Source organism: Sciurus vulgaris, assembly GCF_902686455.1.
Source record: "Sciurus vulgaris genome assembly, chromosome: 8".
In the NCBI taxonomy this organism is placed as follows: Eukaryota; Metazoa; Chordata; class Mammalia; order Rodentia; family Sciuridae; genus Sciurus; species Sciurus vulgaris.
Genome location: NC_136468.1, coordinates 91,603,382 through 91,627,665, shown reverse-complemented (window position 1 = coordinate 91,627,665; position 24,284 = coordinate 91,603,382). Strand labels below are relative to the sequence as shown.

Sequence of the window (24,284 nt, the reverse complement as noted above, 5' to 3'; positions counted from 1 at the left end):
TGCCCCCATTCCACACAGACACCTCTGAGCCCATCTCCATGTGTTTCTCTCTCTTATGTCTCCCTCTCTGTTTCTGTTTCTGTATGCCATTCTGTCTTCCTGTCTCTGTTTCTGGGTGTATTTTCTGTCTCTTTCTGCATGTGTGTCTCTGCCATTCTTGCTTTCTCTCTTGTATTCTTTCTCGTCTGATCTTTCTTTTCCAGATCTCTTCTCCCTTCTATCCCTCCCTATTCCATCTCTATTCCCACTGCCCCTCCATCTCCCTCTCTGCTCTATTCTTAATTCTGTCTGCCCTACCCTGGAACCTTCTCTTGCCTGTGCCTGTGGTCTTTGTGACTGCAAAGAAGGTTCCTGCTGCCTCCTTCTAGGATACAGTCCACTTTCCTCAGCAGAATTTCCAGGTGCAGCTTGGCCTCTTGACCTCAGCCTCCCACCATACCCTGCTGGGAAGCACTGGTCCCATCTGTACAGGGTAGGCAGGCAGGAGGGGACACTCCACCTAACCTAACCCCTTGGGGAGTTCTTTGCAGAACCTCACTCTAGAGACATGCTGAAGCATTAGTTATGTCCTGCCCACATCAAGAATGGCTATCCTCCTTCTGGATTGGTGTGATTTTTTGTCACCTCTAAGAAGCCCCACAACTCTCTGGCCTCTGGATATTGTCTTGGGAGGTGGCCATCTCTCTACCTAGCCTGAGAGGATCTCATCCCCAAAGACCTCTAGAGACAGCCCCTCCTCTCCCCTAGGGGCTGCTGCCAGTATTGAGGGGAGGTGAAAGGATACTGCCAGCCAGAGTCTTCTACAGTATGTCACAAGAGCAGTTGGCTGCAAGATTCTAATTCTGATCATGTGGCTACCTGCTTGTCACCTCTAGGAAGGATTTTCCCCTTCTGTGGACCTTGGTTTCTCTGCATGAGGTGAAGCAGAGGTGGAGTTCAATGACATTTCTTGGTTTCAGGGAAACCTTGCCTCAGGGGTCCCCTGTTCACCTTCTCCTCCCTTCCTCCCTCAGCAGGCTAATGTCATGGCAACCTGCCCATTGAGTGTTGCTAGGGATGACTGGAAGGAAGGAACCTGGCCCAACAGAGGCTAGAGCATGGGGTAGGTGTGCTCTTCCATGAGCTTCTCTCCTGGGAAGGTCAGTGACCTCACACAGTGAGCTGGGCTCCACTCACCCCCTGGCCTCTTTCATGCACCCAGCTTGGTCTTTGTTAAATTGCTCAGTGCCTTTGTGACTCAGTTTCTCCACTGTCTCCTGTAAGTATGGACTGTTATCCCCACCGTGCCCACTCAAGGATGGCATCATGAGTGAAAAGTCCTATGAAAATAGAGATCTGGGCTTTTCTAGAAGTCCCAAGTGGGCCATCAAAACCCAGAGAGCAGTGTCCAAACAACTCTGGAAGAAATGCGATAAAAATGTAATAAAATAACCCTCAATGTCCTAGGCAGATGGCCCCAGAAAGGCCTTTCTCATTCAGCATCAGGGTTTGGCATGGTAGATTCCCAGTCTCTCTCACAACACAGCACCCCCTCTTAGGTCAGGCAGGTCTGGGGTTGGATGAACCACGCCAGCTGCCTGCTCCACCTCCACCAATGTGCTAGGATCAGATCAAGGTAGAGCTGTACAAGGCGGGCCCCAGAGCCAGCCAATCCTAATCAGCCTGTGATAGAGTGAAGGCTATGCAGGAATGTCAACTCAGGAAGATGTGCCCTGTTTGGGAAGCTCAGAGGAATGTGATGTTGGCACCATGACAATGCCCCCGAACCCCACCACCTCTGGCCACATTTTCTCAGTGGTCTCTTAAGTTGTCATGCCCCAGAGCATCATTGCCCAGTCCAGGCAGCAGTGGCCAGGCTGGGAGCAGATATTAGCAAGGAAATATTTCCCACCAAAGTTAAGAAAAGTGGCTCAAAGTCAAGATCAACCCAGACAAGGAGATGGCTGAATCTGGAACATTCCAAATCCAGGCAGTCAAGGGACTGAGGGTCAGCTATCTGGCTTCTAAGGCATTTTCTTCTGGTGATCTGGATACTATTGGTCAAGACCCTGCAGAGGTGGCACAGCAGATGCATGTGCTGAAACACAGTGCAGCAGGGAGAGTCTCCTCCCACAGAGACGCTGAGTGCAGGATGTTGCAAGAGGAAGTGTGTGTCCGGAGGACACAGCTCTTGTTCTGCCTCTTCATTGTCAGGTGATCCCATGTGTCACTTTCTTTTCCTCTTTGGGCCTCATCAGACCAAATGAGGTAGAAGTTACTTTCCCCCTCTTAAATTCCCAAGGAGATGCCCACTGACTTAATTTCCAGTGTGCTTTCCTTAGAATAGGCAAGATGACCATGTCTGGAATCTGGAGGATGCTGCCCATAGGTTTGCTCTTTGAGATTGACACCCTCTCTCCAACATGGATTTACATCGCAGTGGCTGGAATTCTGGCAGTGAGGGGCATGTGGAAGACCTAGATGCCTCCTGAGTATGTGTGACTGCTTTAGCTTCACCATGCAGCTTGTTGGAGCCTGGACATCCAAGATGGCAGACTGTCTTCTTGGCCTTAACTGAGCCTCTCACCCTCACTGAATTCCTCAGTAACCTTGGCAACAGTATCAGCCTTGATCCATCCTGAGGACCCTGCATACTGAACTCTGTTTAGTGCTTAAGGACCAGACAGGTTGGAGGTATAGCTCAGTGGTAGAGCACTGGCCTAGCATACATGAGACCTCGAGTTCCATCCCCAGAACAGGGAGGAAGGAAGGGAGGGAGGAAGAAAAGGGCTACCCAAGTCTTCCTGTTCAGGGATCTTGACCTTGTGCAGAAGGTAGTCTTGCTCCAGGGAGCCTCTGGGCTAGATGGGAAAGCATGACTTCTTTACAGGGATCAGCAAGAGAACAACCCTAGCCCAGTGTGAGCTGCACAGAAGTGAGCAGCTTGACCCCCAGGAGGTCTGGAACTGTCATGGAATCCATCTGGAGAACTGGAGCTGATTCTGGGCAGGGCACAGTAGAGTTTAGCTGTCCGTGGTGCTGAAAGTTCTGGGCCTCTGTGCTGACCCCGCTCTTTCAGTAAATATTGCTTCTGGCCCTCCCCACCTCTCTGCCATTACCTTCTCTCTCCCTTCTTGTCATCTCCTTTCCAGATAGCCCAGGACCACACTGATGTCCCCACACATTTATTCTTCCCTCCATACCTAACCTGTCTTTTGAACTGTTTCCAGGGTAACTACCACCAAAAATGTTTCATCCCAGCCCCAGTCTCCCATGGTCTGTGTCTCACCACTTAGAGTATCAGAGGCATAGGTGCCAATCTAGGGAGCACTTGAAAGTAAGGTAGGGATGTTTGGAGTTGCCATGATTCAATAATTTACTGGCACTCAGTAAATTGGGAAGTTCCACACAACAAAAAATTTGACTCACCTGAGATACCAATAGCATCATTGGGAACCCATTTATTTGCTTTTTCAGAGAGGGAAAACTGAAGCCAAGGGAGATGTGACTTGGCTATGGTCACCTAGCCAGCCAGAGATAAAACTGTAACTAGATTATAACTCTCATCTCCTAGCCAGGCTTTTGACCACCCCTGATGAGTCCCTGAACCAACTATTATCAAAGTGTTAGCACCCGAAAGGGTGACAGCCTGTTGCTTCAGGGACTTTTAACAGGTCAGGGCTGCTCTGGGGATAGGAATAGGCTTCCTAAATCACAGAACCCTGCAGTGGAAGACCCCACCTGTATCATCCAGACCCTAATGCCCCTGACAGGCCACACAGCACACCATCGGCATTGATCCTCAGCAGGGGCACCTGTGTTGCTTTGGTAACGGGCACCCACCTCGTCTCCAGCCCCATGATTCTGGCGTGGCCACCTGCCCTCAGTCTTTCCATGGCCATTCTCCTGTGGTTCCTGAGGGGAGGGCCCTTCCTCTTTTTTATCCAAGGCTGTGCCTGGGGGCTCAGTGTCCTCATTAGACACAGCACACAGCTCCCTCGAAGAGCAGCCACATCTATCTTCCGGTCCTCTGGTGCAGTTTCTGTAGCCAGAACCTCAGCCCCAGGCAGGGCCGGGGCCCCAGAGGGAAGTCCCTCCCACCCCACATGGCACATAATCAGACCCTGCTTTCCAAGGTCGAGCCGATACAAACAAGTTCAATTCAGCCCACATGAACTCCATGGCTTATTGCTGAGCGGGGGACTCCAATATGGTCTCTGCCTACTTGTCTGTCCCCAGGGAGCTAAAGTCTGGGTGCAAAGAAAAGGATTAGGTCCGAAGAGATATAGTCCATAGAATTACGACACTCTATCTAAAGTAGATTTTTGCTTTTCAAACTATGGATTGTGGGACAATAGTGGACTGTGAAATCAATTTAGTGGGTCATGACCAGCATTTGTATATAAAACGAACAGAATACATTATAACAGAATAGAGAGAAAAACATTATAGCAGTTGTCAAGACAAATTTCACTTTGTGAAAGTGGATTCAGCAAGTGTGTGTGTGTGTGTGTGTGTGTGTGTGTTGGATCATGATACAAAAATGTGTTGTTGTGGCTCAAGAGCAATAAAGTGTGAAGGCTTATCTATGTTCCAAAAGATGGGAATATACAGGAGGTGTGTAGAGGGGTAAAGAAGATGACTTCAGACCTGGGATGTGGGGGAAGACCCTGTGGAGGAGGTGGCATCTGAGCTGAGGGTCAAGAGAGAGGAGTTCGTTGTGAGCAGTGAGTGGGAATCAGGAGGGTGTTTAAGGATGGGCCAGCACAGATTGGGTTGTGCCAGACCTGTTAGCACAAGCATCAACTGCAAGGTAGACATGGGCCCAGGTGTTGAGGGCCTTGACTATCATGCCAAGAAGGCTGGACTTTATTCTTAAAAGCAGTAAAGAGCTATTGGTGGCTTTTTTCAGCATGGTTCAGGGGTCAGGAGAAGCAGCAGGGGAATGAGAGAGGACTGTCCAGGAAAGAGGACTGGAGAAAGTGCTGAGGGATGGGCAGGAGGAGGTGAATTCCAGAACAAGGAAAGGAAGGATCAGAACCCTGGCTCTCAGGGAAGTAGGGACATTGGTGTGGAAACAGGAAAGTCTCCCATTTGCAGCATCTCCATCTTGACCCTACTGACTTCCATGAGCTCACCCGTGGTCAGCATCCCCATGAGATGTCATGCTTGGGGACAAGTATTCTGAGACCCTGACTTTAGAGATCCCCAGACTTATCAGAGAGACCATACTCACACCTGGACAACTCTGGACTGGTCATGAGACAAGGGCTGGAGTGTGGGGTTGGGGTGGTCAGGACTAGGGGAGCTCCATAGAGAGAAAAAGCAGTGGGATGGGAGTAATCAAGGAGGCCTTCCTTCCTTGGCCTCTCCTTGAACTTCAGGAAAACTGGGTTTCTAGGAGCACTTTCCAAAAAGATAATTTTTTTTGCCCTTTGTGCTCTCACCAGGATCAGGGTCTGTTTCACCTCACCCCTCACACACCTCAGAGGGACTTAGAAAGAGACTGTGCATCTTACAAAGGATCTGCCCTCCCAGGATACCCTTCTTCTTTCCATTAGTGATGTCACTGGTCCACATGTTGAGGCAGCCCCTCCCCTCTTTAGGAGCACAAACGGAATGAATGTCTGTGAGAAAGGTGGTCATGTGCATCAGAGGCCCAAGACGACCAGGAAGCTGGATGCCAGGAGCAAGTGTGAGGGACAGGTCTCCTCTCCTCAAGAGTCAGGATCAGTGTAAGACCAGGACAAACCCCTGACTCATTGGACCTGCCACAGATGCGCCTCACGCTGACAGGCCCCAGGGGCAGGACTAGGCTGGCCACAACCCTGAGTATGAAAAATCAGAGCTCAGAGCACCAGATTAAAGAATAATTAAGCTAATAGAATCTCCCCGTTGTTTTTGCTCTCTGGCAAGTGCTCCTTAATAATTCCATTGCTTTTAACTCACTGTCGGCTCAACGGAAGTGGGTTTTTAAGTAACTTAATTATTTCAGAACTTGCTGCTTCCAAAAACAATCTAAGGTTCCCCCTTCAGCCCTGTGACTTGGTGCTCTGTGAGCTATTTATTTTAATTAGCTCTGTATTATATATCGAACATAAGCCAAGAAGAGAAAAATACACAAAAAAACCTGCCCATTAGTCAGAGCAGAACCCTGGTACAAATCACCCCCATACAATGCCTTGTTCGGAACTATAGTCAAGTGACAGGCGAGGCATGCTCACGATGTAATGCAGAGCTCATGGTGTAACGCAAAGCAGAGGCAGACAAAGGGCTCTGGGGAGCCTTGGGGTGGGGAGGAGGCCCTCCTGGTTGGAAGTTGAGGGCAGCATGTCCACAGGGGGTGACTTAGGCACTAAACCTCCACCACAGTCAGGGCTAGGATTGAGAGAAGGGCATGTACCAGCAACTTTCCACCTTTGTATGTTCCCCTTTGATAGAAATGCAATTTTCTACATTAGACCTTCCTGCCTTTTCATGCACCATTTTCCAACTTTAATGAGGATGCTGGATCCTGAACATCTGGAGACATGGCATGGCGGTCTCCCGGGCAAAGGGAGCTCAGGGGCAGGAACACAGCCCCAGTGTCCACACCTCCCTCATTCCCATTCACCATGACTTGGAAGCCCAGAGGTCAAGAATGCAAAGCTCAGAGGCAGACCTGGATTTGACTCCTCTTTTCATCTTCACATCCTTGGCAAGGAGCTTAATCTCTTTGGGCTTCAGTTTCCTCCCAATGGATGAGTTAATATTGCATTAGTACCTACTTCATAAGGTTGTCATGAGGATCAAATGGATAAATGTCTCTGAAGATGACCTCGCACATAGAAACATATGCTATACCTGTGGTAGCTGGTGTTAAAATGTAAGTGCTTGTATGGTGAAAAGAAGTAGGGAACTCATGAATGTAAAGTGGCTGAGGCAAGGGTGCCAATTATTTGTTGGGCTAAAGGCAGCAAATCTTTAACCACACACCCAGTACTCACAGTTGGGTGCAATTACACATAATGACTTTCTCTTAGACTTTTAGAGGTGCATTGTATTTCTGAACCCAAGGGAGCTAAGGAATGTAGACTTTATCCTGCAGGCACTACAGAGCCTGGGAGGGTTCTTGAGGGGGCAGGGAGTGACCCAACTCTTGGTGACTGAAATCTTTCATAGGGAATGCCTACCGAGAATGCTTAGAGAACGGGACTTGGGCCTCAAAGATCAACTATTCACAGTGCGAACCCATTTTGGATGACAAGGTGAGTGCCCCCCTACCTGTGGTGACCCTGTCTTCATACTGGTATTAGGACTCAGGTGGAACACAGAGGATCCCAAGGGTGACAGAACCAGTTCTGTGTCACCCAACCATTCCTTTGTGTCCCTCGTGCCCCTGTCCCTATAGTCCTACCCTGTGCTCAGCAACACGGTGGTGGGAGTTAGGAAGGGGGATGAAGGGTCCCGTCTCCAGGAGAGCGTGGGCCAAGGCAGCAAGGGACACAAAAAGGAAATGACCACATGACCAGAGCTCCCCAACATCTAATCGACTGAGACTGCATACCCTGCTCCTCCTCTGAGCCTCAGTTTCCCCATCTGGCATTCTTGATTTTGTGACTCCATGTGGAACAAGTAGGGCCCCCCATGAGGGCCATTTCCGGAAGCTGGGTCCTGCACACTGCCGGGACCTCTCCTCCCTGCTCTAGCTCACTCTGGAATCAGATCCTGTGCAGCCCAAGGTCTGGACTCCTCTCCCCAACTTTTTGTTGTTGTTGTTGTTGTCATGCTGGCCATTGAACCCAGGCCCCCCACAGGCCAGGCAAGCACTGAGCCACTGAGCCACGTCCCCAGCTAGCTGCACCTCTCTCCTGACCCCAGCGCCAACTCACCCAACACAGACCTCGGTGGTGATAGAACCTTTGCCCCAAATGAAATCCAACTCCAGAGGTCAAAGCATTTGCCTGCCCCAAGGAAGTGAGGTGGCAGAGGGGTGGGCAGGGGTCATAAGGTTTGGAGAGAAAGAGGCTGCAGCCCGGTCTCTGTCCTCACCTCTTCTTATTCTTATAGCCAGGGAGGCAGTGGGGTGGGGCCTTGGCTCACCCTGGCAGGAGGGAGTCCACTGGCTTTGTTTAGAATTGCCGGTACCTGGCAATAACAAAACCCAGACCAAGCCACTTAGTGTGAGTGATATTCCTAAATGCTCTACCAGTGCTGCACCCCCTCTTTGCTATACCCAGGGTAGACCCATCCCACAGCATCCCCAAGACTTCCCATAGGTCACTGCTTCTGAGGTAGAAAGGCAGGTTGACACCAATGCATAGGAGTCAGAACTGAGGCCCAGAGAAGAACTAGCTCACCCTGGGTTACTCAGTCAGCTGGGTCTTGGCAGAGACTCAACCCAGATGTGGCATTGTACAGCCTAGATTTTTCTTTCTTAATCTGTACACATGTTTCTGAGCTATCTCAGAATAGACCATGTCCAAATGTGCCCCCCAAAACGCATGTCGGGAGGCCTGACCACAGCCGTTTATAACAAGAGCCACCAAGACCAACCAGAGCTCGTGGAGGCTCTGAGGCATGTGGTGACACTTGGAGTGACTTCTGCACCCAAGGCCAAGACACACAGGGATGGTCATGGCTGGAACACCCAGGCCCACTCCCCCATGCTCATGCCTCTGTCTCCCGTGTCTGTCTGTCTGTCCAGCAGAGGAAGTATGACTTGCACTACCGTATCGCCCTTGTCGTCAACTACCTGGGCCACTGTGTCTCCGTGGTGGCCCTGGTGGCTGCCTTCCTGCTTTTCCTGGCTCTGCGGTAGGTCTGCCACCCAACATGCTTTCTTTTCCTCTTCCTCTCTCCTGGACATTCTCACCTCCACTCTGAGGACCTTAGGGCCAGTTGTCAGAGGAGGTCTAGGCCTGGTGCCTGGCACTGACCATCAGGAGGCATGTGGGATGCTGAGGGGACCAAACCAGGGCCATCATGGGTGGGACTTGGCTTCTGGGGTAGCCATTGTCCTCACTCCAGGCTTGGTCTCTGCCTGACCTCAGGGTGACCTCAATCTCAGTTGACCCCGGAGCCCCACTGACCCCTGGCCCCAGCCCCATCTGAGCTCTGACCCCAGCTAACGCTGGCTGACCCCTGCCTGGGGCCTCCCACAGGAGCATCCGCTGCCTGCGGAACGTGATCCACTGGAACCTCATCACCACCTTCATCCTGCGAAACGTCATGTGGTTCCTGCTGCAGCTCGTCGACCACGAAGTGCACGAAAGCAACGAGGTCACTGCTTGGGGAGACCCGGGGCTGGGCTGGGGGTCCGGCTCTGTGGGACGCCCACTCTCTGCTCGATACTCAGGTCCAAAACTAAACATGAGCTCATTTCCACCCGTCACTGTCCCACTAGAGGCAGGGAGGCAGGGGTCAGGGCTGCCGGGTCAGGGTGTTGGGAGCTACATAAAACTGTCACTGCACTGGTTTACCCCGTTCCTGTCTCCATCTTGTGAATTCGGGTCCCTTAGAGAAAAAGAGGTTGGAACTAACCTCTGTTGTGCTTTATCTCACTTAATCCCAATGAATGACTGCTAGGGGTCATTTCCTCCTGGGCACAGATGTGGAAACTGAGACCAGAGAGGTTAATTGACTCCCCAATGTCAATGCTGTAATGATGCCTCTACATCGGGGCTTCCTATGTGTTAGGTGTCCACCCTGGATTTGTATCAACTGCTATTTTACTGTGTCCAGGTCATCATAAAACTGTGACAGCACATCTATGAGAGAGAAGCCATGATACTTCTCAATCCTTTTTCCTCAGAGGACCTGGACTTCAGCAGATACCAATCCAGTTTGACTCTTAACTTGACCTCACCCTGAGTCAAGTTCAAACAAATTTAATCAGATGCCTTCAGGACCAGTGAGACATCATTTAACTTAGAGAAAAGACCAGGGTCGGAGTAGGGGATCATTACCCTTCTACCCAGAAGGCAGAAGTTTCTAGAATGAAGGACAGACAGCCACATGGGCCAAAGATCAGGGCTGGGACCATGGGGCAAAACTGCAGAGCAGCTAGCTGCTCAGCACAGGAGGGTTATCCAGGAGCCAGGGGAGTCAGAGCCAGTCAGGGAGGAGCTAGGCAGTCCCAGGGCTTCCCTGACCCAGTGCGGGCTCACACCCCAACTTGCTGTCCCCACCATTCTCAAGTCCCAACCTTGACTCTGAGACACTCTGGGGATGAGTCCACGGGAAAGAGGACCAGGTGGGGTCTGATGGGGTGGCCAGGTTTGGAGGTCTGTGACCTGGACCTCGGCTCTGTGGCTCTGACAGGCTCTTCCCCTCTCTGTATCCCAAGCAAGGTGCTTGGAAGGGTTACCTCGCTCACAAGGACAGGGTCAAACCGCCCTCTGCCAAGGAAGCAAATCAAAACAGCAGCCACGATCACAGCCACAACACTCCTCCTTGGTGCCCACCTGTGCCGCCCTTCACGTCCCTTCATCACCCCTTAAGGTAGTGTCAGTGACAGCTCAGAGAGGCACAGCGACTTGCCACCTCCAGAGCCAGTGCTTATGATTCCAAGTCTAGAAGTTCCCCAAGCCAGAGGCTTTGGAGAAACCCTCCTGGGCTGCAGCCCTGCCCCAAGCTCCCTTGATTCTCTTCTCTCACTGGTTTTCATTTTTTTTTTTTCCCAAATGAAATTCCATATCCCATCCCTACGTGGGAACCAATCGGACTTGCCAATTGAAGGTGACCCTGAACGGGACAGTGAAAACATGGCACAGTTCAGTTGCGGTCCTCCAGCTCCCCTCTCCCTTTATTAAGAAGAGACCCTGAGAAGGAGCGGAGAGATGTTAAAACCCCCAGGCAGCAGGGAGAATGACTCCTTAACCTCAGGGGGACAGTGCCACATCCATCCACGCACTTTGGGGGTCCACACCTCACTGCCCTGCCTGAACAGGTTGGCCCTCCTGGGCCCCAGGAGTCCCTGACAAGCCCTGCCCCACGCGTAGGTCTGGTGCCGCTGCATCACCACCATCTTCAACTACTTTGTGGTCACCAACTTCTTCTGGATGTTCGTAGAAGGCTGCTACCTCCACACTGCCATCGTCATGACCTACTCCACCGAGCGCCTGCGCAAGTGGCTGTTCCTCTTCATCGGATGGTGTGAGGCTCCCAGGGGTGTCAGGGCCCAGTGGGGGAGGGGACAATGCTGACAAGGTCATCTCCCCTCACCCTGGGTCCAGTGCTTCAGAGGAGAAAACCAGGAGTCCCTCCAAAGGATGGGCCACACCTAGCCCTCCTCCCTTGCCCAGAGTGACCAGTCCAAACACCCTTGTCTCTGGCTTCAGAAGAGGAACTGGCCAGGCCCCGTGGCACTCGCCTGTAATGCAGGCAACTCGAAATGCTGAGGTAGGAGGGGATCTTAAGCTCCAGGCCAACCTTAGCAACTTAGCAAGACCCTGTCTCAAAATGTACAAAGACCATGGGCATCTTAATCGAGGAACGCACCCTTGGGTTTAATTTCCAATACCAAAGAAAAAAAGGAAAAGACCTCCCTGTCAAAAAATCCCCCAAAGCACACCATTCCCTGCTTGGGAAAGATGGCTGAGAGAGGGAGCCACGATCCAGGAATAGGTCATCCCTGGGTCGTGGATGGCCTGCAGTTGGAAAAACAGAAATATGGTCTCAGGCCCCTGTGGTCCCTTAGCCTGAATTCTACAAGAGAGTCCCTGTCCATCTACGTGATCCCTGCAGCGTGTGTCTGTCCTTCTTTCAGGCATCCCCTGCCCCATCATCATCGCCTGGGCAGTTGGCAAACTCTACTACGAGAATGAACAGTAAGTAGGACAGGCTGCCATGTGGCTTGTGGGTCAGCACAGGTCAGCCTTGGGCTCAGACAAGCCATAGCCATGATGACAGGTTTTCTTTTCGGTTGTCCTGAGAGTGGAAGAAATATCCCGATTCCCAGGAATGCTTACATGGTGGGTTTCAAGGCAGCTTTGTTGAATTCCGCGAGGAACAGGGTTTCTTGAAGTGCCCCATCAGTGTGCCTCTTGGCCATAGGGATGTCTTCCTCCTCAGAGTTGGATGCGGCAGATCTGGCTAAGAATCTGGATGAGAACAAGGTCTCAGGGTTCTCCATCCAAGGCCATATCAATGAGCATTTGTTGGAGTCCCCCAAGAGCTTGCTTCTTTTCATTTTTATTTGAAATTGTGTTTATTTCACTCTAATTTGTGTGTGTGTGTGTGTGTGTGTGTGTGTGTGTGTGTGTGTGTGTGGTTTTTTAATGTTGCTATGTGTGCATGATAGTTAGACATAATAGTGCAGTTAACTCTGGCATATTCATATACCTACAACATAATTTGTTCCATGTCAATCCCCAGTCCTTCCCCTTTCTCTCCCCTCCTCCCTCCCCTGGATCCCCTTCATCTCCTCTACTGGACTTCCTTCTATTTATTTGTTTTTTTTTTAAAACTAGTGCATTTAGTTAAACATAAAAGTGAAATTCATTGTGATACCTTCATTCATATACATAGCATAATTTGGTCAACTGCATTCCACAGTTCCTCCCCTTCCCATCCCTCTTCATTCCCTCTCTGTCCCCTTCCTCTACTCCACTGTTCTCCATTCCATTTTCAAGGGATCCCCCTTTCCTTTTTTTATTCCTTATTTCTCTCTAGCTTCCACATATGAGAGAAAACATTTGACCCTGGACTTTCTGAGTCTGGCTTATTTCACTTAGCATGATATTCTCCAGTTCCATCCATTTACCAGCAAATGACATAATTTCATTCTTATTTATGGCTGAGTAAAACTCCATTCTGTATCTATACCACATTTCCTTTATCCATTTGTTTGATGATAGGCACTTAGGCTAATTCCATAGCTTGGCTATTGTGAATTGTGCTGCTGTAAACATTGGGATGCATATATTGCTATAGTATGCTGAATTTCAGTTCTTTGGGATGTATACCAAGGAATGGGATAGCTGGGTCATACGGTGGTTCCATTGCTGATCTTTCATGAAATCTCCACACTGCTTTCCAAAGTGGTTGTACTAATTTTCAGTCCCACCAACAATGCGTGAGTTCCCACATCCTTATTAACAATTACTATTATTTATATTCTTGCTGATTTCCATTCTAACTGGAGTGATATGAAATCTCAGTGTAGTTTGATTTGTAGTTCCCTGATTGCTAAGGATGCTAAACATCCTTTCATATACTTGTTGCTCATTTGTATTTCTTCTTTGGGAAATGTCTGTTTAGATCATTTGCCCATTTACTGATTGGGGATTTTTTATGTTTTTTGAGTTCTTTATATATTCTGGACATAATCCCCTGTCAGTAGCTGGCAAAGATTTTCTCCCATTCTGTAGGCTTTCTCTTCACAAGAGCTTGCTTTTTGGCACCCCAGTCTCTGCCTGGGTGCAATGACCCATTCTAGGGTCCTTCCCGCATCAGAGTCTGGTATGCTGAGCCATGGCCCAGATGACAGCTCTGCCACAGGCCAGCCAAGGAGCAACCAGGAAGTCAGCTGTCAGCAGCTTAGAGAAGGGACCCATCAATCTCTGTGTGCAGATCTCCACAGCATTTCAGGGGCTGGAGAGTATTGAGGCGTGGGGGTAAGAATGGGGGGTAGAATTTCAGGAGCTCAAAGTTAGGAAAGGCTCATAAAGGTGAAAGATACCCAAAACTAGAAGGTCTGACTTGGTAGGTTTGTGAGCTTCCTGTCAAAGGGAATGTCCAAGCAGAGACCAGAAACTCAGGTGCTGGGAAGCAGTGGGAGAGGTTCCCGTCTGAGGCTGGTATACACTGATGACCTCTGAAGTTATGACAGACCTAACTAGGTCCTAAAGTCAATGGACCCTCCCTGAGTTTCAGTAGGTGCTGGCAGTGCCAGATGGAGACCTGGCCCAGCCCTTTCTCTGGACTCTCAAGCTTCTCCCCAGCATCCCTGGAGAATAAACCAAGCCTTTGGCAGCCAGTGAGGCCAGCCAGGTAGCAGGCTCCTTTTGCTGGGTACAGAAGGCTGAGTTCAAGTCCTGAAAGACCCACCTCAGGCAGGAGGAGTCTCCACCTCCACATCTGTTGCTTTGTGTAGCTGAGTGTCTGGAAGGCAGAGCGGCAGGTTCTGAGCAATGTGGGAGCAGGCAGCACAGGGCAGGTAGGCCCTAGGACACTGAGGGGAACCCAGCTCTCTCTTCATTCCTGTGCTCCTGCATGCCCAGCCCTGCACCCCAATAGGATGGGGGACTGAGGAGGAGACTCCAGACCTTCCCTTGGTCTGGTTGGGAGATCAGACCCATCATGTAGCGCAAGAGACAGCTCCTGGCCTGGCCAGGCTGGTCAGTGGGGCTGGGACTGTCCTCCAAGGCTTTCTGGGAAGGGGCAGCCCTGGAGATGGGGCTCAGGAAGGGTCAACCTGGAGAAGCTGGTTCCAGATTGGGAGTGGTCCCCCTGGTACAGCTCAGCAGGCCATCTACAGCCACCCCATCTTTGCAGGTGCTGGTTTGGCAAGGAGCCTGGCGACCTGGTGGACTACATCTACCAGGGCCCCATCATCCTGGTGCTCCTGGTAGGTCCTCAGTGGGAACTGGGATGGGGCTGGGCCCCGGGAGAATAGCAGAGGACCTACCCAAGCAGAGATGCTGGGAAAGATATCACCTGGGCAGTCCCTTGCAACCCTGTTTCTGATACACACCACCCTGCTTCTCAGCACCACCCAAATCCCCCTTCTGCAGGCTCTGGGGAGCCCTCTGCTCCTCTCTGGACCTCAAACTCTTTCTCTGGGTGGAGGCAGGGTCTGATTGGTGAATTTCTAGTACCATCCACCATCTGACTTCCCCTTGCCAGGTACAATGCTGAAACAGCCAGGTGAACAGGCAGCTGGTGGCAAGAGAAGGGTGTGCAGCTTCTGTGCAGCCCAGACCTGCCTTCCTCTCTGCCCCCAGCGACCCCCTCCGGGGCACCGCCCACCGCCCCCAACCTGGAGCCACAGATCCCAAATGCAGCATAATGAGCCATTGTTCCTTGTCCAGCTCCCGCCCTTTGCTGAATGTATTGGCATCTAAGGTATAATTGCCACCACCACGTCTTTAATCCACAACGAGCTTTAATTAAGATAGAGTTTAAGCAGAGCCTGCTGCAGCAAAAAGAACCCATTATATATCATACATTTAAAAAAAAACATATAAAAAAACCATAAGAAATTGGCATTTACGTAAGACTTATTTCAGGCACGGTAATTTCAGGCTCCGGTATGTACAGGCTTCCTTAAAGGGCCACTGCACCTTCTAGGAGAGCACAGTCCTCCTCTTGTACACAGCAGGTGCCCAGTGGGGCTTTCTTTTGTCTACCATGGAGACAATTACTGTTTATCTCTTCTATTTCCTTACTCTCCTCCCTGTTGTGAGTTCCGGGATTCATTGGACCCATCTTTGGAGTGTCCTTGATGTCTGTAACTGATGATGACTAGGAAGTTTTCTCACCCACTGCCTGAAATTCCACTGTCAGGGCTTCACTCACGTCAGAGGCGGGAGCCAGTCCTTGTCAGAAGTGAGTGGGGGAGGGATGGTCCTTGGACTCCCAGATACAGTGATGCAGTGAGTCACTCACCCCTCTGTGTGAAAGGAAACCCTACAAGATCTGTTTCCTCCCCGCCTGCTGCTGAGGACCCATTGCACGAGGATAGATAGGGCTTTTGATGAACTGGGACCCAGCCAAGAAAGGCTGATCCCGGCTGAGCCAATGGTAGCGCCCTGCTGTAGGGCTGTTGGCCAGGTAACAAGGAATGGGGAGGTAAGCTGTACAAGGGCTATGTCAAGACCCAGCTCCCAGCCTTCTTGGGCACGCCCCCTTCTCTGGCGTCATGCCCACCTTGCTACTGGACCCAGCTATTTGCACGGATACGTGTTTCCATGTTCCAAGCTGAGCCTTCCACAAACTCTGTCTGCATTACCTCCAATCCTCACATCCTTGATACAGGACAGCAGTAGGAATTAGGCTCCCCCAAAACACAGAGAGGTGGAATGATTCGCCCAAAGTCCACACTCAGAGCTGGTGGAGCTGTGTGCAGCTGGGGCAGATCTCTTCTCTACTCACCCACCTCCTGCCTGCTGTCCTCTCGATTGGAGACATGCTTAGTATTCCTGCCTCTTCACCAGTTCACAGCTACATTTCTGCTGCTAAGAGACGCTCATTTATTTCTGGGTTCTGGGAAGTGAATTGGGTGGTTGATTTGCAGGAAGCCTGACTTCCGGCTGGGTGTTGTCATGGGAAAGGGATATGGCATTCATCAGGCCCACCCAGGGCCAGAGCCTTCCATGAGGATTCCACACATGCTGACCCTCACTCAAGACAGTGGTTTATCCTGACTGGACAGATAATGAAGCAGGAGCTCAGAGAGGTTAAGCAACTTGCCTAAGGCCACATAATGCAAATTGGAACCATGTCTCCTTCAATGGAGGTTCCCCTGGGGGACATTAACACCCCCCCACACACACACACACATTTCCTTTTTTTTTTTTTTTGGTATGGAACATTGAACCCAGGCGCCCTTAACCTCTGAGCCACATCCCCACCCCTTTTTCATATCTTATTTAGATATGAAAAAGGGTCTCACTGAGTTGCTTAGGTCCTCAATAAGTTGCTGAGGCTGGCTTTGAACTCATGATCCTCCTGTCTCAGCCTCCAGAGCCTCTAGGATTACAGGCATGCACCTCCATGCTGGCTAAAATCCCACATTTCCAGGCCATCCTGTTTTCATTCTGAGCTAACCCCTGTGACACCAGAGAAAGCCTCAGACTGGCTACTGTCCCTTGCAAGTGACCAAGAGCCCAGGGGACCTAGGCTGGGCTTCTATAGTGTACGGTACATCTGGTCCATCCTAGGTGATGCCTGGGCTCTGCATGCATGGTGGCTTGTGGCTCCTAGCTCAGCTAGCTTCCTACCTGCACCCCTGCTGCCCCTGTTCCAAATGCAGGTTCCAAGTCCAAGTCCCAACCTGCCACGGTCAATCTGTACTTGTAACAAGCACCCAGGTGTTTTTGCAGTTTATACTCTGGTCCCGGGCATGATTAGCTGCTGAGCAGGGAGGTGAGCTGTCTGAGATTTTTCCGTGGTCTAGCCAGGGCTCTGCATGTAGTAGGCCTCAAGATTTGGGCCTTTGAGGATTCATCTGCCAAGAAAATGCCCATAGGAAGGCAAAACAAGACTTCCCATGAGGACCAGTCTCTCAAGGCCTGTGACTACTGGGCATTCCCAATTTCATCTTGAGGGACTCCCTGTAATCAGTCACCAGGCTCTGCAGATCCATGGGGGGCAGAGAGGTGTGTTCCTGGTGAATGCTTGATACAGGGAGCTGGAAGCTTGGCAAGTGTGAGGAGGAGGGCCTGAGACATGATACAGAGCCACAGCAAGCTTGGTCAGGACCAGGACAGAGCCAAGCAGAGAACCCGTCCAAGGCCTGGGACCTCCTCTCCTGACCTGGTTAAAGACAGCAGGGATTGAGTCTGAAACCACATAAGGAAAGATAAGCCAAGGCACCTGATCTATCTGTCCATCTGCCTCCTTCCTCTTTCCCTTCCTCCCTCCCTGCCTCTGAACACAGAGGGACTCTAGCAAGCCCAGCGCCTCCACCTTCCTTCAGGGGCTCGTGTACTGAGGGTTAAGAACCAGGGAGCTGGATCTATTTTCTCCCCCTGGGTGGTGGCAGGTAGGCAGGAGCTGTGCAATGCTTGGTGCCCCTGGAGATTGGGATGTGATCCTGAGGGATCTCTTTGCCGTCTTGGTGCCTCAGTCCCCCTCCTGTAACACAGGGGTGCTATTTCCTGCCACACAGGATCACTCTGAGGACTAGCAGGCTCCAGACACGTGCTGGTGCCCTTGGGGCTCTGCCTCAGCAGCTCCTGCCAGCACCTGTTCAAGACCCTGTGCTGATGACCCCCAGGGCCTTCCTGAGCTCAGACCTATAATACAGACTGACTAGAAATGCCCTGTCCCAGGACCCACCAGGACCAGCACCTTGTCTCTGGCTCCTTCTGTCTAGCCCTACATTTCCTTGCACCCTGCAGGAGAAGCTGTGTCATAGGCATAAGGAGAAGACTGCCAAAGCCCATTGCCTCTGCTCAGATCCTGACAGCATTCCCCGCCAGCACTGTGGCAGGGCCACTTATTTAGCCCACTGAACCTCAGTTTGCGCATCTGTGGAGTGAATGTTTGTACTTGCCTATAAAAGTTACCTACTGAGGAATAGTCCCGCAGCGCTTGGCAGAGTTCCTTGTGAGTGCTAGCCTCTGCAGGCCTGTCCTGGCTCAGGAGGACGGGGACTGAAATGTCCAAATCCCCACTCAGAAGATCACACGGCAGCCCTAACACCAACACCACCCATCGGGCCTGGATCCTGCCAGGCCCAACACACACCCGCCTTGAGCCTCATGGGAGCACAGGCCGGTCCCCTGGGGAGGACAGAGGTGCCAGTCGGGGCTGAGCCACCAAGGCAGAGTCAGGATAGATGGCAGTTTGCACAAAGCAGAGCCTCTCAGAGGAAGCTTCTTCAGGTGGCTGGTCTCACTGGCACCCCACCCCTGCTGTGGTCCAGAGTAGTCCTGTGGGCCACCCTGAGGACATTGTGTGTTGAGTAGGAGGGTCCTGTGGGCACTCACTGCCAAAGGAGGTGACGTTCCTGTTCTGGCTCCCATGTGATTCCGCCACCCTCCCGGGCTGGTCTCTTGACCACTGAAGCAGCACCAGCAGTCATACTGGCCACCATTGAGGGCCCTGGCTCCTCCCACCCTGGCTGTTCTCTCCTGGCCTTGTCTTCCTAGAATACTCTCCCCACCTTCACTGGCTAGCACTGCCTCATCTTTAGTTCTCATCTCACTTGCCACTTCTCCAGGCCCTTGGAAAGATGCAATTCCTCCCCATACCCTTCCACCTCCAGCCAGGCCACAAGCCCTCTGCAAACAGGAGCCATGCCTATGTATCTATTTCCCCATCTTTGGTGCCCAGCACAGAACCTGGCAGGTGGTAAGTTAGGTCATTGAATGGAATCATGATTTAATCAAACCAGAAACCAAGCTAAACAGAGTTAGGGTACAATCGCCTGAAGAATCAGGATGGTTTACTTTTGGAGTGAGGGTAGGGCAAGATGACATCCAAGAATGGAGAGCCAGAGAGCTCCACATGGACTAGGGTCAGAGGACTTCCTGGAGAGGGAAGAAGGCTGATGCAGATATTGCAAAGGGGGAGGTTGAGAAATAAGCTCATAAGGAAAGAAGGACTCAGGCTGTGTATACCTGGCAGCTTCACTGACTGCCTGTCTAGTGTGAGGTGAGGACAGATCCTGCCTCCCAGAGGCTCCAAACTAGACCCTGCCTCTCCTGCTCTTGCCTCAGAACAAGGAATAGGACCCTGTAGCCAAGAGGTGCTCAGTGACTACTCATTGGCTGAATGAATGGATGGATAGACAGACGGAAGAACAGATGGATGGACCACAGTGGATGGATAATTGAGTTAGTGAGTTAAATACTATTTAATGCAAGGAAATGTGATAAAAATTAGAATATATTTTGATCCTAATAGTCTACTCTCAGAGAAGCCAGAAAGAATCAGAAAAGAGCAAGTTCTTTGTATCACATAGGAATGACCTATGTGTCAAGGTGACATATGCCCCTTTATCTGAGTAGGTCAGAAACCCAGGAGCTGGAAGTTAGGTGCTCCCTAAGCAAAAGCAGGCAGCCATCCATGGGCAGCATCGTAGAAGGCCTCCCCAGGCCCCTTCTCCTGGGCTCATCAGGTCACACACTGTGATGTGAGAGCAACTGGCCAACACTGAGGGAGGGTCTAGCCCTCCTGTCCCTGAGTCGCCCTACAGCTTGCGGGACACTCTGAGGTCATAGGGCTAACAGTCCCACCATGTCTGCCCATGACCACCAATGGGATCTGAGCTGTAGGAAGATTAGAAGGATCTAGCCCAAGAAGCCCTCCATGGTCCTGATAGACTCTGTAAATATGTGTGCATGTGTGAGTGTGTGTGTGTGGTTGCACACACATGGGCCGATATGCATGTCCCTCTGGCCTGGGAGCACTTTCTGAAGAGTCCAGTGTTGGGGCTGCACATGCTTGTTCCTACCTGCTTGCATCTGGAGTCCGATAATTAGAAACACAGGGAGCACCCATGTCCCTACGTATAGAGGACACACTCTGAGACAAACACACACAAACACACAGGGAACAGACCTACTCACTCACAGCACAACGTACAAAGGGACAGCACAATGCCATAGGAACCAGACAACAGAACAAGCCATGGAGGCCCCCAGAGACAGGAAGCTGACTCAGGAGCCCAGTGGGTCAGTTGGGGCCAGAGGCCAGGGGTTGCTCTAATGATGAGGGAAGGCTAAAAATGAAGATGAACGAGGCCCTTCCAGAAGCCTCGGAGCCGGTCTGGCAGCCCATTCATCTTGCTGGCCTGGGGATGCAGTTGCAGGGTGCAGGGTGGTGAGAGACCATCCTCCATTGGGTCACAGAGTTTGAGTCGCTCCATCTGCCAATCCACCCCTGCCCAGGGTGGGGCTGATAGGACTTCAGGCCAGCTAGGAGCAGTGACAATGCAAGGGACTCAGAGACCCTCAGTCAACAACTGGGGACCCTGTGGACAAGAGAGGCAGGGACTCGAGCAGACTTCAGGGTCTGACTCTTATGGGGTACCTGAGTGGGGTAGGGGCTGGAGCTTTCCCCAGAGGGGCAGCTGCTGTGCTCTGGTCCACCACCTTCAGAAACTGTCTTTCCTTCCTTGGGGCTGGGGGCGGAGAGCAGGTCCTAGAGGAAGTGGTGGCGCTCCAGGTCCCAGCCAGGGAGGAGCAAAGGCTGTGGGGCCTGGGCAGGTGCTGGGTGATGGGGTGTGTTCCTGGGAGGCAGGGGTTCGGCGGGTTCCAGGGCCATATGGAGCCTCTCAGCTCAGCCCCATTCAGGGGCCTTCCTTTCTCCCTCTTGCCTTCTCCCTTCCAGATCAATTTTGTATTTTTGTTCAACATCGTCAGAATCCTAATGACGAAATTACGAGCATCCACCACATCAGAGACGATCCAGTACAGGTACGTGAATACCTGGGTGTCCTGACCCTGGCAGTGGAGAACGAGGAGGTCATCTGGGCCATCCCCCTGCTCCAGGCAGAGCGCTCTGTGCTCACCCAGGGAGTTGCTCCATCTCCCAGAAGCAGAACTGGCAGAGCGGCCCCATCTTCCACCCGAGTGGGGCCCTGCCTGCAGCGTGGACTCAGGACTGTCATCACCCTCTCACCCCCAGGAAGGCAGTGAAGGCCACCCTGGTCCTCCTGCCCCTGCTGGGCATCACCTACATGCTCTTCTTCGTCAATCCCGGTGAGGACGACCTGTCACAGATCGTGTTCATCTACTTCAACTCCTTCCTGCAGTCCTTCCAGGTGGGTGCCCCAGCTGCAGGGGGCTCTCCTGACCTGGTCGCTCAGACACAGGGACTGGCACACACACTCAGAACCCACCTGGCACCAGCTGCCAGCCTAGACAGAGCCCTGGCCCCGCCCATCGTCCCCACCTCAGGGCGCAGGCATCCCAGCACTTCCTCTGAAGAGTCAGAGTGGCTGCAACCCTGACACTCCGGGACAGGCCACCAAATGTTGAGGAGCTGGAATCCCAGCTCTAGGCCAGAGACTAGCCCTCACTCAGCATGGCCCCTGGTGAACCGTTCCCCAAGGGATGCAGCCCTGTCCAGCTATGGCCCCTGGGGTCCTGGGTCAGTGTGCCCCCACCTGTCCCCCACCCCCCCCTCCAGGCAGAGTGCCTCCTCACCCAGGTCCTGACTACTCCCTCCTTCCTTCCTTAGGGTTTCTTCGTATCTGTCTTCTACTGTTTCTTCAACGGAGAGGTATGAAATGGGGCCCTCTGGGTAGCCTGGGATCTCAGGGTCCCCAGACCCCACTGCAGGGTGTTTTCAGTCAAGCTGCCTAGCCCTTCAGGATAACCTGGTCCTTGGCTCTGCTCAGTTCTGCCCCAGAGGAAGGAGGGGAAGACCTTGGGCGAAGGGGAACAGGATTCCTTCTGGCCTGGAGCCAGTTTAGAAGGTCAACTATGCAGGCCAGAATAACATGCCAGGTTATGCCCTCGTATGCCCATGTATGCCCTTGGGGAGCCAGGTGAGCAGGGTGCCCAGGCTGCAGGGTTTCAAGGAAAACTGATGCCAAAGCAGAGATGTCAACAGGAAGCTTCCAGAAAGAGGTGAGGCATGTGCCATGTAATCACTTCTTTATGGACTCAGGTGAGAAGAGCACATTACCCCCATCCTCCTCAGAAAAGACCACATATCCTAGACTCTGGGGGTGCCAGGCAGCAGGTAAAACCTGGCTATCTAAGAAGACCCAGAATCCCAGTGAGTCACCAGGGTGATGCAAATCCAGCTAGTGGTGGGTGAGGATTTGCAGCAGGTTCTGCAATGCAGAGCAGACACACCCTGAGGCCCGAGAGCTTCCAAATACCAGACAAACACAAGTGCTCTCCTGAGGGCATTTGGCCTGCAACTGCGGTAGATGGTGGGCATCTACACAGTCTGTGCCTGTCAATTAAAGATGGGCCTGGATGCAGAGCCCAGCAGTGGAGTCGGCTCTGCAGTCTGGATGGCAGGGAAGAAGGAGCTGCTGAAGCAGCTCAGATGTTTTTGTCTGTTGGTACTGGGATTAAACCCAGGGGCACTCTACCACTGGGTTTAATCACTAATTATAGTCCCACCTTTTTTTTTTTTTTTTTTTTTTTTTTTTTTGAGACAGGGTCTCACTAAATTTCTGAGGCTGGCCTTGAACTTGAAAGCCTCCTGCCTCAGCCTTCTGAATCTCTAGGACTCCAAGCGGGTAGCACGGTGCCCACCTGACAATGGATGTTTATATAACATTCTGTTCTGACCATATGCTGGGCTGGAATATGAGACATGACCCATTTGACAGATTTTCCCCTTCCAATACAGACAAGAACAGATCCAATGAGGCTTAGAAATAAAAGGAGCTGTTCTCTTTCTGTTTCGGGCAGTTTACGCTGGGCTGTGCTGCACAGGGAGGGTGGAGGCTATAGAGCAGGGGATGACAGTCCTTCCTAAGGAGGAGGAAGCCAGGTGTGTACACTAGGGTCACCTCTCAGGCCTGAGGGGCTAGAGCCCCAGGTAGGCTAAAGGGGCTGGTCTACAAAACCTTTGGTCATTCTTTTTTTATTTATTTATTTTTTTAATTGTAAATGGACACAATACCTTTATTTAATTTATTTATTTTTATGTGGTGCTGGGGATCGAACCCAGTGCCTCACATGTGCTAGGCAAGTGCCCTACCACTGAGCCACCAACCCAGCCCCTCTGGTCACTCTCAAGGTGGCAGTGTCCAGAGGAAACTGGACACTTCAGAAGAGTAATGTGGGACAAAAGAAGTGTGGGGTCAGGCTTCTCCAGAGAGTGACAGGGGAGTCCCCAGAGAGAGGCTGCAGCGAGGAGGCAATGGGGTTGGGGAAGGCCCTTGGTTTTGCCCCTCTTCTTTGACAACTCGGTGGGGGGCCAAGGGCCAGGGGCCAGGGACAGCCTGGTGGGCTGCTGAGACTCCCCTCCCTGCAGGTGCGCTCAGCTGTGAGGAAGAGATGGCACCGCTGGCAGGACCATCACTCTCTCCGGGTGCCTGTGGCCCGGGCCATGTCCATCCCCACGTCACCCACAAGGATCAGCTTCCACAGCATCAAACAGACAGCCGCTGTGTGACCCCTCTGTCACCCATTATCCATCACTCCTCCACCCTCGAGGCAGTTTCCCCATGCTCCTCTGTCTTCTTCCTCTGGATCCTCTTGCCGTGCAGGCACTGGTGGTGTAGGAGAAGTGGGGAAGAGACCAGCTCTCCAGCCTGGCAGAAAAAAGAGGGTGCAGCCATGGAAGAGGCTCTAAGGGACCGGGGCCGCTGAAGCCACAAGCCTCCTGCAGGAGGGAGAAAAGGGATCCAGCCTCTCTTGCTGGATCCTCACTGTAGCTCCATTCACAGATGAAGAGACTGAGGCCCAGAGCGGGAAAGGGTCTGACCCAAGGCGCACAGCTGGTTAGCCGACTCTGCTCACTGCCTTCCGCCTCCACACTCAGGGGCGCCCTCTGCTGTTGGAGAAGTCAAAGATCAATTCAGCTGGCTTCGTCCCGGAGGCAGTCAGCTAGGGAAGCCTCCCCTGTACCCTGCCCCTGTCCAAGCTGTTCCTCCACCACCTCCCCAGCTGCTCTGCCCCTAGGGTTTCAGTAAGGTTGCTAACTTCTGAGCCACATGTCCCCTCTGGAGAGACTCATCT

General features: G+C 52.1%; 1 protein-coding gene across 4 annotated transcripts in view; it reads left to right on the top strand.

Moving 5' to 3' along the window:
* Positions 1 to 24,052, top strand: part of CRHR2 (corticotropin releasing hormone receptor 2) — a 47,060-nt gene extending 23,008 nt beyond the window's left edge. For 2 of the 4 annotated variants that reach the window (XM_079150587.1, XM_079150589.1), the window contains 10 exons: positions 7,141 to 7,226; positions 8,669 to 8,775; positions 9,123 to 9,240; positions 10,962 to 11,115; positions 11,729 to 11,789; positions 14,458 to 14,530; positions 20,965 to 21,050; positions 21,262 to 21,397; positions 21,817 to 21,858; positions 23,578 to 24,052. In XM_079150587.1, the coding sequence (XP_079006713.1) occupies positions 7,141 to 7,226; positions 8,669 to 8,775; positions 9,123 to 9,240; positions 10,962 to 11,115; positions 11,729 to 11,789; positions 14,458 to 14,530; positions 20,965 to 21,050; positions 21,262 to 21,397; positions 21,817 to 21,858; positions 23,578 to 23,718 (1,004 nt within the window). In that variant the 3' untranslated portion in view covers positions 23,719 to 24,052. Of the gene's footprint in view, positions 1 to 7,140; positions 7,227 to 8,665; positions 8,776 to 9,122; positions 9,241 to 10,961; positions 11,116 to 11,728; positions 11,790 to 14,457; positions 14,531 to 20,964; positions 21,051 to 21,261; positions 21,398 to 21,816; positions 21,859 to 23,577 lie in introns of all 4 variants that reach the window. The other 2 variants (XM_079150586.1, XM_079150588.1) reach the window with 1 other exon arrangement.
* Positions 24,053 to 24,284: the final 232 nt, after the last annotated feature.